The 12699-nt window shown below is 36.5% G+C and overlaps 2 protein-coding genes across 3 annotated transcripts; one reads left to right on the forward strand and one right to left on the reverse strand.

Annotated features, from left to right (window-relative positions):
• Window positions 1–2009: 2009 nt before the first annotated feature.
• Window positions 2010–3795, reverse strand: LOC113352365. The gene is made up of 4 exons (XM_026596190.1): window positions 3791–3795; window positions 2754–2985; window positions 2549–2635; window positions 2010–2441 (listed from the first exon to the last, which is right to left on the reverse strand). Exons 1-4 carry the CDS (start codon window positions 3793–3795, stop codon window positions 2010–2012), a joined length of 756 nt encoding a protein of 251 aa, XP_026451975.1.
• A 4655-nt stretch (window positions 3796–8450) lies between these two features.
• Window positions 8451–10668, forward strand: LOC113349606 (probable glycosyltransferase At5g20260). 2 transcript variants are annotated; one of them, XM_026593596.1, is made up of 4 exons: window positions 8451–8638; window positions 9170–9324; window positions 9458–9809; window positions 9903–10668. In XM_026593596.1, exons 3-4 carry the CDS (start codon window positions 9471–9473, stop codon window positions 10569–10571), a joined length of 1008 nt encoding a protein of 335 aa, XP_026449381.1. In that variant the 5' UTR covers window positions 8451–8638; window positions 9170–9324; window positions 9458–9470; the 3' UTR covers window positions 10572–10668. The 2 variants fall into 2 exon arrangements, with proteins under 2 accessions (XP_026449381.1, XP_026449380.1); XM_026593595.1 differs by lacking the exon at window positions 8451–8638 and adding an exon at window positions 8646–9090.
• Window positions 10669–12699: the final 2031 nt, after the last annotated feature.

Below are 12699 nucleotides of genomic sequence, written 5' to 3' on the forward strand. Positions count from 1 at the left end.
AAATTTTACCTTCTCTGCAAATACAGGGTTCAATTTGCCTGCAATTATCCAATTGATCCCAAAGGGATTTGAGATGGGTATAATACATCACAACATTCAAGTTCTCTTGCTTCAAAGTTGCAATTGATTGCTTGATCGCCTAAAATTTAGATGCATTATGATATGAAAAACGTGACTTAATCTCCAGCCATTGTTCACGAGCAGACGGAAAATTCATGGTGCTTGATCGGATTCCTGGATCTACTGAGTTGGAGATCCAACTGCCAACTAAATCATCACGTCCAATAAAGAAGATCAGCTGGATTAGTTGGTTTCTTCACCGTGCCATCAATGTATCTTGTCTTCCCTTTTGCACTCAGGGCTTTGATCATGCCTCTTCCCAAGTGCAGTAGTTATCACTTGTAAGAAGAGGTGTGAAGATGACAGAGGTTGGGTTGTCTGCTGGGTGAACATAGTAAGGAATGGTTGGTAATAAACCAGTATCCTTATCATAAGTGATGATTGAAGGGTGTGTTTGATCTCCTTCAATAGTCATGATGATGAGGTTGCAGAAAAAAAATCTAACCTAGCTCTTGTATACCATAAAGAAATATGGACTTAGGTTTCTCTCACAACTGTGTAGAGATGCTTTTCATTGAGATTTATATATATATATATATATGAGAATTACAAAGATGTAGTATCCTACAGATCAGAATGGTTATCGGAAAAGCAAAAGAATAAGTAATGCAGAAGAATAGAAAAACTATACCTAATGAAGTAAAGAATAGGAGGAGTAGTAGTTGGTACAACATAAGAATAGGGAAACTAAATATTGTTTTACAACATCTTGTACATGTGTGTAAGTTATCAGGGACTGATAAACTTAATATGCTTCAGCTGCTGCATGGAGAGTCGGACATGACTGAGATGGTGTTGATGGAGGTTTGAGTAGTGATAATGGGATTTGTGCTCGGTAACAGGGAGTTGGTTCTTTCCGATAATGATAAAGATGGCTGCAGTAATGGGAAATTAAGAAACTGGAGTTGAGGCAATGGTATTGGTTCGAATGAAGATGGGTAGTGACAGTTGTTGGTGGGAGTCCAATGGAGATGTTTTGAATGTCAGGGAAGCAGGAGATGTAAGTGTTTGAATTAGATGTTCGGGCAACAGAAATTGTAGTTGCAGCGCAAGCCATGTATTGGTACGATTTTGTAACTAGGGTTTATTATTGAAACTACATGGAGTTTTAGGTTAACTGAATTGATTTATATAACAAATACTATTATGATTTGAATATATTAATTCTATGATTTTATTTATTGATTCAACGATGAAATTAGTTGTTGATTCACAGGTTCTGTACAATACAGTAACCTATGTGCTTAACTTTTATGATTGCAAATATATTTGTCTACTTATTTTATATTTCATGTTGGGTTAAATCCCTTGATGGGGTATGCTTAGAATAGTCAGGTGTTATTTGTGAACTTATAATTAGTTTCGTATAACTTTCTCGCTATTGAAATTTGATGATACATGCTTGGGTTTAGTCTTTTGATGTGCCATGCTTAGGACGTCCCAGTGATATTTGCGACACTAATACATATAATAGGTGATGTCAATAGAACGGACCATAAATAATTCATGGATTATATTTCATTTTAGTAATTGAATAGAAGTTGTGGTGGATACTATAAACTCTGGTTACCGAGTTTTCCATTGAATTTATTTTATTATTTTAGTTTATTCTCTTTGTTTTATTCTTTTAAAAACCAGAAGCTCAAAAATCCAAAAACATCTTTGTTGGTTAGTCAATTAGAGATATTGATTACGGTATTTCCACCGCTCCCCGTGGGTTCGACCCGTACTTGCATCTGTCTATTAGTTAGACACTACGCGATTGCGGTTATTATATATAGGGTATCCCAAAATATCATCAATAGGCAAACTAGATAAACAATGCTTGATTAAAACTAACCTTCCTGCTTTGTTTAAGAACTTTTTCTTCCAAGAAGCAAGCTTTAGTTTCACTCTATCCACAACTGAATCCCAAACTGAACAGTTTCTAAAGAAGGCCTCAACTGGCATCCTAGATATTTGATAGGCAAAGATTCTGTTTTACACCCTGAATCCTTATCCATAAGATCAATGACATCATCTGCGCCTACACTCACCATTGTGCTTTTCTCCAAATTAAGCTTAATTCCAGTTAGAACTTCAAACATAGAAAGAATAATGAATAATCTCTGAACTTCCTCCACATTAGCATCAATGAAGATGAGAGTATCATATGCAAATTGCAAGTGAAAAATGACGGTACCTTCATCTGCAACTTGGAATCCATAAATTTGACCTTTCTGAACTGCTTCATTCATTAGCTTAGACAAAATTTCTACAACCAATAGAAAGAGATACAGTGAAAGAGGATCACCTTGTCTAAGCCCTTTTGTTGGATTGAACTTTTCAGTTGAACCCCCATTGATCAGAACAGATAAATGAGAAGAAGTCACATAACATTTGATCCATGAGATTCATTTGCTACCAAAGTCATGCTTCTGAAGAATACAGAATAGAGAATGGCAGTTGACATTATCAAAGGCTTTGTCCATATCAATCTTACAGAGAATATATTCCTGGATTTTTCTGCTTCAATCTGCTATCCACACATTCATTATAAATTAAGACCCCATCAAGAATTTTCTTATCATGAATGAAAGCTCCTTGGTAATACAGAAATAAGACTTGGCATCAGTGTCTCTTTTAACAAGAACCTTTGAAAGAATCTTATAAGCACTACTAATAAGACTTAGAGGCCTAAAGTCTTCAGGAGTACAAGTATCTTCTTTCTTAGGAATAAGAGTGATAAAGGATACATTCAGTCTCCAATCCAGAGAACCATATTTGCGGAAGTCATTCAACATATTCATGAAGTCCACTTTAATTGTACTCCAACACTTGTTGTAAAATTCAGCTGTAAAACCATCCGGACCAGGAGATTTGTAACTGCAAGTGCACAGTGTCACAATGTAACACAGGGAAAGCACATGTCGATCCTCAGGGACAAGGTGGGTGTAAGTTGATGCTTCTAATGGTCTTTACTAACTGATTCTATGTGACAAAGTGACAGATAATGATTTTTCTGTTGTGTTGAAACACAACTGAGCTATTTTGGTGTAACTGAAATAGTGACAGAAAGTAAAGGTAACAGTGGCAGTGGGAATGAAGGTGTGATTCTAGGGTTAAGATTTCCCTTTCACCTAGCTAGTTCACCTAGGTTAAATCCTTGTCCCTAATGGACAAGAGGGTCTAGTTCAAGCTAGTCTCTTGGCCAGGGCAATTCGTGTGGCAAGTTATCTAACCTAAAATCCTTAGATTAACCCCTAGCATTGCCTATCTGATTAAAGCATAAACAATCACAGGTCATTTAGGTTTCTAGGTCTCTAACTAATATGGCTGGTTAATCCCTTAGAGCTACCACTAACCCCTAGCATTAGTGGTCTTTTTACAACACCACTAATCACAAGTCAGTGAGGCTTTTGGGAATTTAGCTAGCCTAGACTATTTTGAGTTCTACAAGAATCAACCTAAAGGCTAACCAACATGGCTTAAGGGTCTTCTCACCCTAGTTGTGGATTTAGAACATGTTTAACATAATAAATATTTGAAATTGAAATTAACTGAATTATGAACTTGAATTGAAATTGAACAAAATTTAACAGTAGATTGAGAAGTGATAGTAGAGAGCACTGGCTAGTCCAGGCCTCTAATGGGTTGTGCTCTGGCTAATCCAGGCATACCCTAAACATACTACATCGTTTCCCTTTTATAGCTTACAACAAAATCCCTAATTTCACAAAACCCTAAAATTTGCAAACCCTAACTTTTGGGGAAAATCAAATTCGACATACCCATGTGTAAATTGGCTTCGACCCATGCTTCTTGATGTCCCTCTGATGCTCTTCCTGCTCCAATTGATGTACTGCAACCCTAGCTCGAGTTGTTTCATCAACTCCACACCTAGGTCAGAGAGATGTGGGTTTGGGGAAACTACTAGGCTAGGAAGAGAAAACTGTGGTGCGTACGGGTTTTGGTAGAGGCGGAGAGGGGTGTAGTGAAGCTCGAGGAGCAGCAGTTGCAGGCTGCCATGGTCGGGTGGAAGGAGGAGCTGGTTTGCAGAGGAAAAGAGAATTTGGGGAAAGAAGAAAGAACCGATGGGGAAGAGGAAAGGGTCTGTTTGTTTTGGGAATAGGGTATTCGATCTAGGGTGTTAGCGGACGCATCAGTATTTGATGTTTTGTGAGGGAAAGGCGTTGGATGGAAAGATGAGGGAATAATCCAAAGGCGCAATGGGGATGGATGTGGAGCGACCGTTGGATGATGGATACATCAAAACTGACGGTCCAAGATGGAGTTAGGTGCTGTGGTGTGAAGCGGTTGTAGCAAATTTGATGTATTGGCGATGAAGCGACCGTTGGATTCAGTTGAGGATCCAATCTGACGGCTACAGGAGAAGTGGGTATGGATAATGGAAATGGATTTGGGTAAGGGTTTTGGGCCCTGGGTATGCCAAGCCCATATCTTCTTTAAGAACAATTTCTTCCTTGTTAAGCCCATTTCTAGCTTTTTGGTCTTGCGCACAACATTCTTCGCAGCTTCCTTGCGTGATTCCTCTCGGCTTCCACCACTTTTCTGCTCTTTTCGCTCCGTAATTCCATCCAAACTTTATTTATAACCTAAAAATGCAAAGTTAATTAATAAAAATATTTATTCTTGAAAACAATGAAAACACAGAATATGGGATAAAATGTAGAATTAATGCACAAAAGATGAGTTAAATGCCAAGAAAAATATATAGAAATATGCACTTTTTAGCACTCATCAATTTGTTAGCGCCTAAATGCTTCACCACCTTCCATACTTCTTCTTCAGTGAAATCTCTCTCTAGCCAAGCTTTATCCTACTCAGAAATTATGGGAAAATGAAGAGTATCCATGGAAGACATAGAAAAAGTGTTAAAAAAAAGATTAATGAAATAATTTCTCAAATCTTCTTTGATGAATGCCTGATCAAAACAATGAACTCCATTAATTTAAAGCTTCACGATAGTATTTCTTTTTTTCCTGGAACTAGTAATCTTGTGAAAATAACACGTGTTCGAATCACCCCATTTAAAACCATTATGTTTCGCTCTTGTTTGCCATTTCCTGGATTCTATCATGTCAATAGATGGCAACTTGAGCAAAAAAACCCAGTTTCTGGAAAAAAAATATCTTGCTTTTGTTCTCATTCTATTTTAGGGGGTCAAGTTTCCATTTTCTGTATGCTTTGAGGGATTATTGTTAGCTAATTTTTAGTTTGCATAGTGTTTTGTCCAGGAGCAATGAACAATCAAGTTTCTAGGCTTATGCAAAAGTTATTGCAGAGGGTCTTTTCCATATTATGTCGCTTGCTATTTCATCTTTCAACTTCTAGTATGTCCCGTGGAAGTTTCAGATCAATAGCGCTACCTTTTTCCGTTTTTCTCCGACAAAATCATGGCCATATCTTCTCCTGCTTCTTTGTAATGACTTTTGAGTTTGAATCATGTAGACAACGGTAATTCCTTTACATCGGGTGATTCATTTGGGTGTCGTGGTGGTAGTCGTGTGGTTCAACATGGCGGTGGTGGATAGTGAAAAATGTGGTGTTTTTTTATCGCGTTGCTGATATGAGCGACTAGTAGTAATCGATAAAGGGTGTCGAATCAGGTCTATGATGGTGGCCTTGAGCATCATGATGGTGAAAGAGGTGTTGGATATCGAATCAGGTGGTGTCTTCAGGCGGCGGCAGTGTGACTGCAGACTTTATGCTTGGGGTTCTCTAGGGTTTCCATTCTTTTGTGGAAACACTCTAATTAGGATTTTTATAATTAATGGGTTTGTTTCAGGGATTTTGGACGTTGGGTTATCTGTGGGTTTTCTCAATTGGTATTGTGATTAGTGTTTATTGGGCCTTCCAATTATTGGTTAGGATTTCAAAATCTTATAGGAACATTTTCAATTTTTGTCGGGTGTGCTAATGTACCAATGGTTTCCATCATTGTGGGGTGTGCTAATGTACTAATATCCATTTATTTATATATATATAAACTATCTTTGCCGAGAAAAAAAAGAAGGAGAGTGCAACTTGAGCTTACTCTCGGGTCTAAGCTGTTGTTGGGCTTCACTTGAAATGTTGTAGAACCGGTAGTGTAGGTGTTCCTTTTTTCCTTTTTGGACAATCAATATATTTCAGTTCATTCAGATGAAAACATTGATTACATTTTCGCTTACAAAAATAACAAAACATCAAAATAAAAGATAATCAAGACCCTAATACAAATAAGGACATCAATTACAAGTAGATCGCGAAGAGAAAGAGCAATAAACTGCAAAGATATCCAATTTCTTCTTATGTATAAAGGAGCGATGATGGTATATCCGGAAATGATTTCCGACCATTTAATCAGATTGTAGTCTTCTTTGATTAGAGATGCTACTAAAACAAAGGAGTAATTTACCCATGAATTTGTCGATCCACACAAACACATATGCTGATTGAAAGCGATGTAGTGATGAACCGTCGATGTTTTTGAATTGAGATAAGCAAGCCACGAACCAGCCATTAAAATTTGAAGAACTCGTCCCACAACGACGAAGAAAAATCGCTCCAAAACGGTGAAAAAATATGTCAAAGACACCAGAAACAATGTAAAAACATCTCTATTCATTATCTACTACCAAAAACTTTGAAAGAAAAAAGAATTCTTACTCAGATCTGATTCTTTTGGACCAAATCTGAGCAAGGCAGCTCAAAGGATTTTTTTTTTCTACTTTTGAGAAAGGAAGGAGAAAGAGAGAGAAGAGAAAATTATTTTAACTTCTAAATCTGTGGTGCTGGTGTAAATGGTTGTTGATCTGGATCATCTGAGGTAAATAAGAGTTTAACTATTATATGTAAATGGTTGTTGATCGTGTACAAAGCCGGTAATCATAAAAAGAGTTTAACGTGAGGTTCAAGTAGCCCGAATTAGGATTAGACTAAAGGCATGATTAACATGTAGTCATGGACACCCCAATTATTATATGTAGCAATACTCAACAACATTCGTCCGCGAATGAAAATGAAAAGTCGCAAGGAACATTATTGTAAAGCTACAAAATTTTGGTTACGCATTCAGAGATGAAAGATGTCGATCGATATTGGCTAATTTTGGAAAATGTTAGAGAGTCGACTGCCTCAACTTGTCCCAAACAAACGGTTAGAAAGACAAAGATATTCCTTATTCATACTACTATACGGCAGACACTGAGAGTAACGTTTTGTCAAAGTACATTATGCACCACATACAAGTAAAATTGCCTGGTCTTGACTCATGACATTTATGTGTCTCTTCTGCAAAAATAAATATCATTTCCTGAATCATGACGACATGACTCATGACATTTCTTTTTGTTTTAAGTTTCGTTACTATCATTTAGTCGTTTCCCTTGAATATCTTTATCATTACAAAATAAATTAATTATTCTGATAGGGAGTGATCAACTAATTTAATTGCGGGTCAAACAAGTGAAGATGGAGCTGTTTTCAAATACTAGAGATCATTGTTAATTTATAGTATATGCAAATTTAGTCATTGTGGTAGAGCTACAAAAATGATAGCACAAGATGGACAGTTTTTGCTGGCTTTTCGAGTTCCCCTCGTTTTCTTTTTCCGGATATTTTCACTGATTTTTTTGGTGTGCGTATTTTATTTGTTTTAAAAAAAGCGATGCTTTCATTTTTCTCAGACTCGGTTTGTTTTTAAGTAAAAATAATAGTGTAACTATCAAATGTCATGAAACGAAAATGATATGTCAATTTTTTTTAGATATTGTGGATATTCCATTCGTGATTGTATTAGAGCTTAATAAATGAACATGATAAGAGCTGGTATGTCGACTAACTGGTCTTCCATGGTAACGTTGCATTGCTCAATCACTATTACTTTCTTTTTGTATGGATGAAGAAAAATCCAATGTCCCTATGAGTATGAGGTTCTACTCAGCCAAGTAGTCGGAACGTAACATATTAACATGTGCATAATAGACACTAAACACAACACAAACGCCAACTTCAATAGCAATCTTCTTAGAATCAACGTAGAACATAGACTCGCCAGTTGCCACTTTGTATCGTAGCGTTCATTTTCGGTCCCAGAAGAAGAAGACTTTCGAAAACCTGGTCAATTTCTAACGTGGTGGAGAACCCAAATGAAATACATGGGAGTAAGTGCATTTGGCGTATCAATTACTAGCAGTAGGTTCTTAATTCTTCTTATTTTGATTGGGAGACAGTTGACCATCAAGGACGGCATTGTTTAGTTCCCCATCAGTTCTCACTGTACCAAATGTCTCAAAATTTGGGACGGTGAAATAAAAAAACAACGAGTACATGGATTCATTAATTATGATGAGACTTTATTTAATAAGATCCTCATTTTACGCTGCATTAGTATACAGCGTACACAGATCCTAATGATCATGATCGGCAACTAATTACCACCAATAGAATAGTGGGTTGCAAATCTGAGTTTAACCGATCCTGCGCCTAACTAGACAGCTGCAATGCGTTTTCTATATATTTTATTGATTCGTCGGTATGAATGATATGCTACTTAGCTATGCATTAATAATGCTGATATTTGATGTTTGCTAATCTTGAAAATTCAGGACGTGCCATCATTACATTTCCTAGTCTGCATATAGTTTACCCTGTCGAGTTCGGTTCTTTAACAAAGTACGTGTCTATTAACATGTAGTCCACAGTTCAATTAAGAGGTTTCACATAGGAGGTTTCATAACTTGATCAAACATGGCGGATAGCAGCTTAATGAATTACAAAACACCATTGATTGTCTTTACATCTTTGCTTCTTCTTGTTATTCTCTATCTTTCTCCTTACAACAATCACAACTTCATCATCAACAAGGACTTCGTCTCTTCTAATATTACTTCTTCTACTAATTCTTTCACTCTAAATCAAAATCCGCAAGATAATGGAACTCTTTCTACAAGTTCCACTAGCACTTCTGTTAATACCCGTATTAGAGTAAGTTTTGATGTTTTTTTCAAACTAGTTTACATTTTATTTATTTTTAGTTTAATGAATGATATTGCACATATGACAGGAGAAACTTACTAGTTCAGAAAGAATTGAAGATGACCTTGCAAGAGCAAGGGCGGCGATCCGAGAGGTAGCTCAAACGCGTAATTACACATCTAACAAAGTGCAAGATTTCATTCCTAGAGGGCCAACTTACAGAAATCCATACGCCTTTCATCAGTTAAGATCTTTATCATTTAGTCAACAATTTTGTTTTTGCGCAATTTGTTGTTCACATGAAACTTTTTTTTTTTTTTTTTTTTTGTAATAGTAGTAGTATATAGTATTTTTTAATTATGTAATGATGAAACAGGAGCTATATTGAGATGGAGAAAACATTCAAAATTTGGTCATACAAAGAAGGGGAACTACCTTTAGTACACAACGGGCCACATAGTTACCTATACTCGATCGAAGGACACTTCATTGACGAAATGGACAGTGAGAAAAACTCATTCGCAGCACAAAGCATGGATGAAGCTCACGCATTCTTCCTTCCCTTCAGTGTAACCAATATGGTTAGCGCTCTATACAAACCTCCTTCTGGTACTCGTGTACCTTATATTAATGTAGTTACAGATTACGTTGGTGTCGTCTCCAAAAAATACCAGTATTGGAATAGAAGCACCGGGGGTGATCATTTTATGGCTTCATGTCATGATTGGGTAAGCATCCGCAGCTCAGCTCAGCTTTCTTTTGATTGTTTACATAAACTGTAGATTCTATACTGAATTGACTCTTCTCAACTGGAATTGCAGGCAGCTGCTGTAACAAGTGAAACGCCTGATAACCTATTCAAGAATGTTATCAGGGTTCTTTGCAATGCTAATTCATCCGAGACGTTTCAGCCTAAAAGGGATGTGTCGTTGCCGGAAATTAGCCTTGTAACTAGAACTCTCGTCACATCAACGCAGTCTCGTGGAAGTGGTTCAAACCACTCGATCCTTGGCTTTTTTGCCGGTGGAGCTCATGGGCCTATAAGAAAGATGCTAATTGAGCATTGGAAAGACAAAGATGACGCATTACAAGTTCATGAATATCTTCCCAAGGGAACGGATTACGGTGAGTTAATGGCTAAAACCAAATTCTGTTTATGCCCCAGCGGATACGAAGTTGCAAGTCCTAGAGTTGTTGAGGCGATCCATGCAAGTTGTGTTCCTGTGATTATTTCGGACCACTATGTTCTCCCGTTTAGTGATGTACTTGATTGGAGCCAATTCTCGGTACAAATACCAATGGAAAAGATACCAGAACTGAAATCTATATTACTAGGGATATCGGATGAGAAGTACCTTAAACTTCAGAAGAGGGTTAGACAAGTTCAGCGACATTTTACTATAAATCGCCCAGCAAAAAAGTTTGATGTCATCCACATGATACTTCATTCTGTTTGGCTAAGGCGGCTAAACTTTCGTCTGCCAGCGTAGATATACATAGCTTTGTAATTGCAATTCCTATATATTCAATTTTGTACACAACAAAATTTTGTTTTGGTACAAATTTCAATGAAAGCAACATTGTGTATATCTTCGCAATTGCATATCACCAAAGCCTATGTTCTTTTGAGGGGCTTGCCGTTGGGACAATAGAACTCAAAGAACTCTCTAGTAAGCTTTGTTCTTTTGACCAACTAAACAAAATGGGATTTACCAGAAACTATGAGCTGATAAATCTAATTAAGCGTTTTTTTCTTGTTGCCATAAAGCCTACCATAGCGACAGGCCTGGTCCTGCGTTTCTAGAGGCTTAAAGCCAATTTTTTCTAGTGGCCCTTTGCTAAGCACAAAGTTTTTAAATGACAAAATGTCAATTTTCTTGCGGTCCCTCAAAAATCTGTTTTTTATTAGTGGCCCCTAGTAAGTCTGTTTTTTTCCATTGTGCCCCATGTAATATCCTTTTTCTATTTGACATAATATCCTTTTTCTATCATTTGAAATCTAAAAGCTATATTTTCTGATATGTGGCCTCCTTCTTGGTGTGGCCTCAAGCGTGGCTTACCCCGCTTATATGACAGCGCTGGCCCTGTATACCGACTCATTCCAAATAGTCCACCGTGTATAGCAAAATGTAGCGGTCCCCGAATCTTCTAAAATCTTCTTAATCAAACCTTTGTTCTTTCTTGAAGATCATTCCCACATATCCCATGTATTGTTAATAAGTACTAAATAAGTTAAGGTGGATAACTGGCATTAACTCTTTCACCGTAAAACTATGAAATAATCAAGAATTCATCATAAACAAAATTGACGAATTCATCCGTTCATTATTGGGGTAATAAAAAAGAAGAGAGAAAGATTTAATGGAAGTTTATTCTTTGAGCATCTCCAACGCAAGAAGTCAAGGTTAATAGGAAAATCAAAAGTATTTAACTTGACTTAGCTGAGATATTGTGAGTTAGCTTGTTAGCTGTCTGAGTCATCTGTCTGATTCAGACAGAACAAATACTTTGTAATAAATATGTCTGAACAGTGTATGTCTTTGTATCTTTTTCATAACCTGTAATAATACTTTTCTTCTTCTTCTTTACAATCTGTAAATCTTGATTATCATGAGAACCTTATAATTCTCATGGTATCAGATAGGTAACGGTCTTTAGGGTTCATTCCAACAGCTTGCAACAATTTTTATTAACAATTTTTCAAAGCTTCAATTGGGTAATATCGTATTCAAGAATTTTTCCAAAAAAATCAATTTCTAGGGTTCTTGGAAGTTTTTATGGTAACAACTCGAACAAATACTTACATCAACAACGTTAATCATCAAAGTATCAACAACAACAACGATATCAATCGTAATATCAGTCGTCCTACAAATTCAGATCTGGAAAATTTACAGAACAATTCACTTCATCCTACAATGGCTTCCCTTTACCAATATAACAAACTTTGTTTCAATGAAATTGGATCATACAAATTTTGTTCTCTGGAAAGATCAATTTGAGGGTGTGTTATTTTCTTGTGATCGTTATGAATATGTTAGTGGTGAAATAGTAGAACCATCTTAAAAAGTTACAGTTGATGGTGTTGAAACTGTAAACCCAGAATGAGTTTCTTGGAGGAGGTTGGATAGATTTGTCTTTACTTGTCTTAAAGCTACCTTTACCCCAACTGTTAGTGGTGATGTTCTTGGGTTATCTACTACAAAGGAAATTTGGGATTTTCTTCACATGAGTTTTAGAACTCAGTTTCTTGCTAGAAAAAGTATGCTAAGAAATCAATTGCATAGTATTAAGAAGGGTAATATGTCTATGGTTCAATATCTTCAGAAGACCAAAAGCATAACAGATTCATTAGCTGCAATTGGTGAGAAAGTAAGTGATACTGATTTAATGATGCTTGTTATGAATGGTTTGGGAGTGAATATGATATTTTTGTTATATCATCACAAAGCAGGGAGACCCCTTATACTTTTGGAGAGGTTAAAGCAAAATTGCTTTCTCATGAACAGTTCTTAGCAGAGAGACAATATCAAAGTGCAAATTTATATGATGATCAAAATCCAGCAGCTTTTTATGCAAGGAATGGTTCTAATGCTTATAATAACAATAGAAGAAATG

Source organism: Papaver somniferum, chromosome 2 (assembly GCF_003573695.1).
Source record: "Papaver somniferum cultivar HN1 chromosome 2, ASM357369v1, whole genome shotgun sequence".
Taxonomy (NCBI): Eukaryota; Viridiplantae; Streptophyta; class Magnoliopsida; order Ranunculales; family Papaveraceae; genus Papaver; species Papaver somniferum.

Coding starts and splice junctions, on each gene's coding strand:
- LOC113349606 (XM_026593595.1), top strand. CDS start 8,854: ATGGCGGATAGCAGCTTAATGAATTACAAAACACCATTGATTGTCTTT. Junction 9,091..9,169: donor CTGTTAATACCCGTATTAGA/GTAAGTTTTGAT, acceptor CACATATGACAG/GAGAAACTTACTAGTTCAGA. Junction 9,810..9,902: donor TGGCTTCATGTCATGATTGG/GTAAGCATCCGC, acceptor CTGGAATTGCAG/GCAGCTGCTGTAACAAGTGA.
- LOC113352365 (XM_026596190.1), bottom strand. Junction 2,636..2,753: donor CTTATAAGATTCTTTCAAAG/GTTCTTGTTAAA, acceptor TGTGGATAGCAG/ATTGAAGCAGAAAAATCCAG. Junction 2,442..2,548: donor CAACTGCCATTCTCTATTCT/GTATTCTTCAGA, acceptor TCAACTGAAAAG/TTCAATCCAACAAAAGGGCT.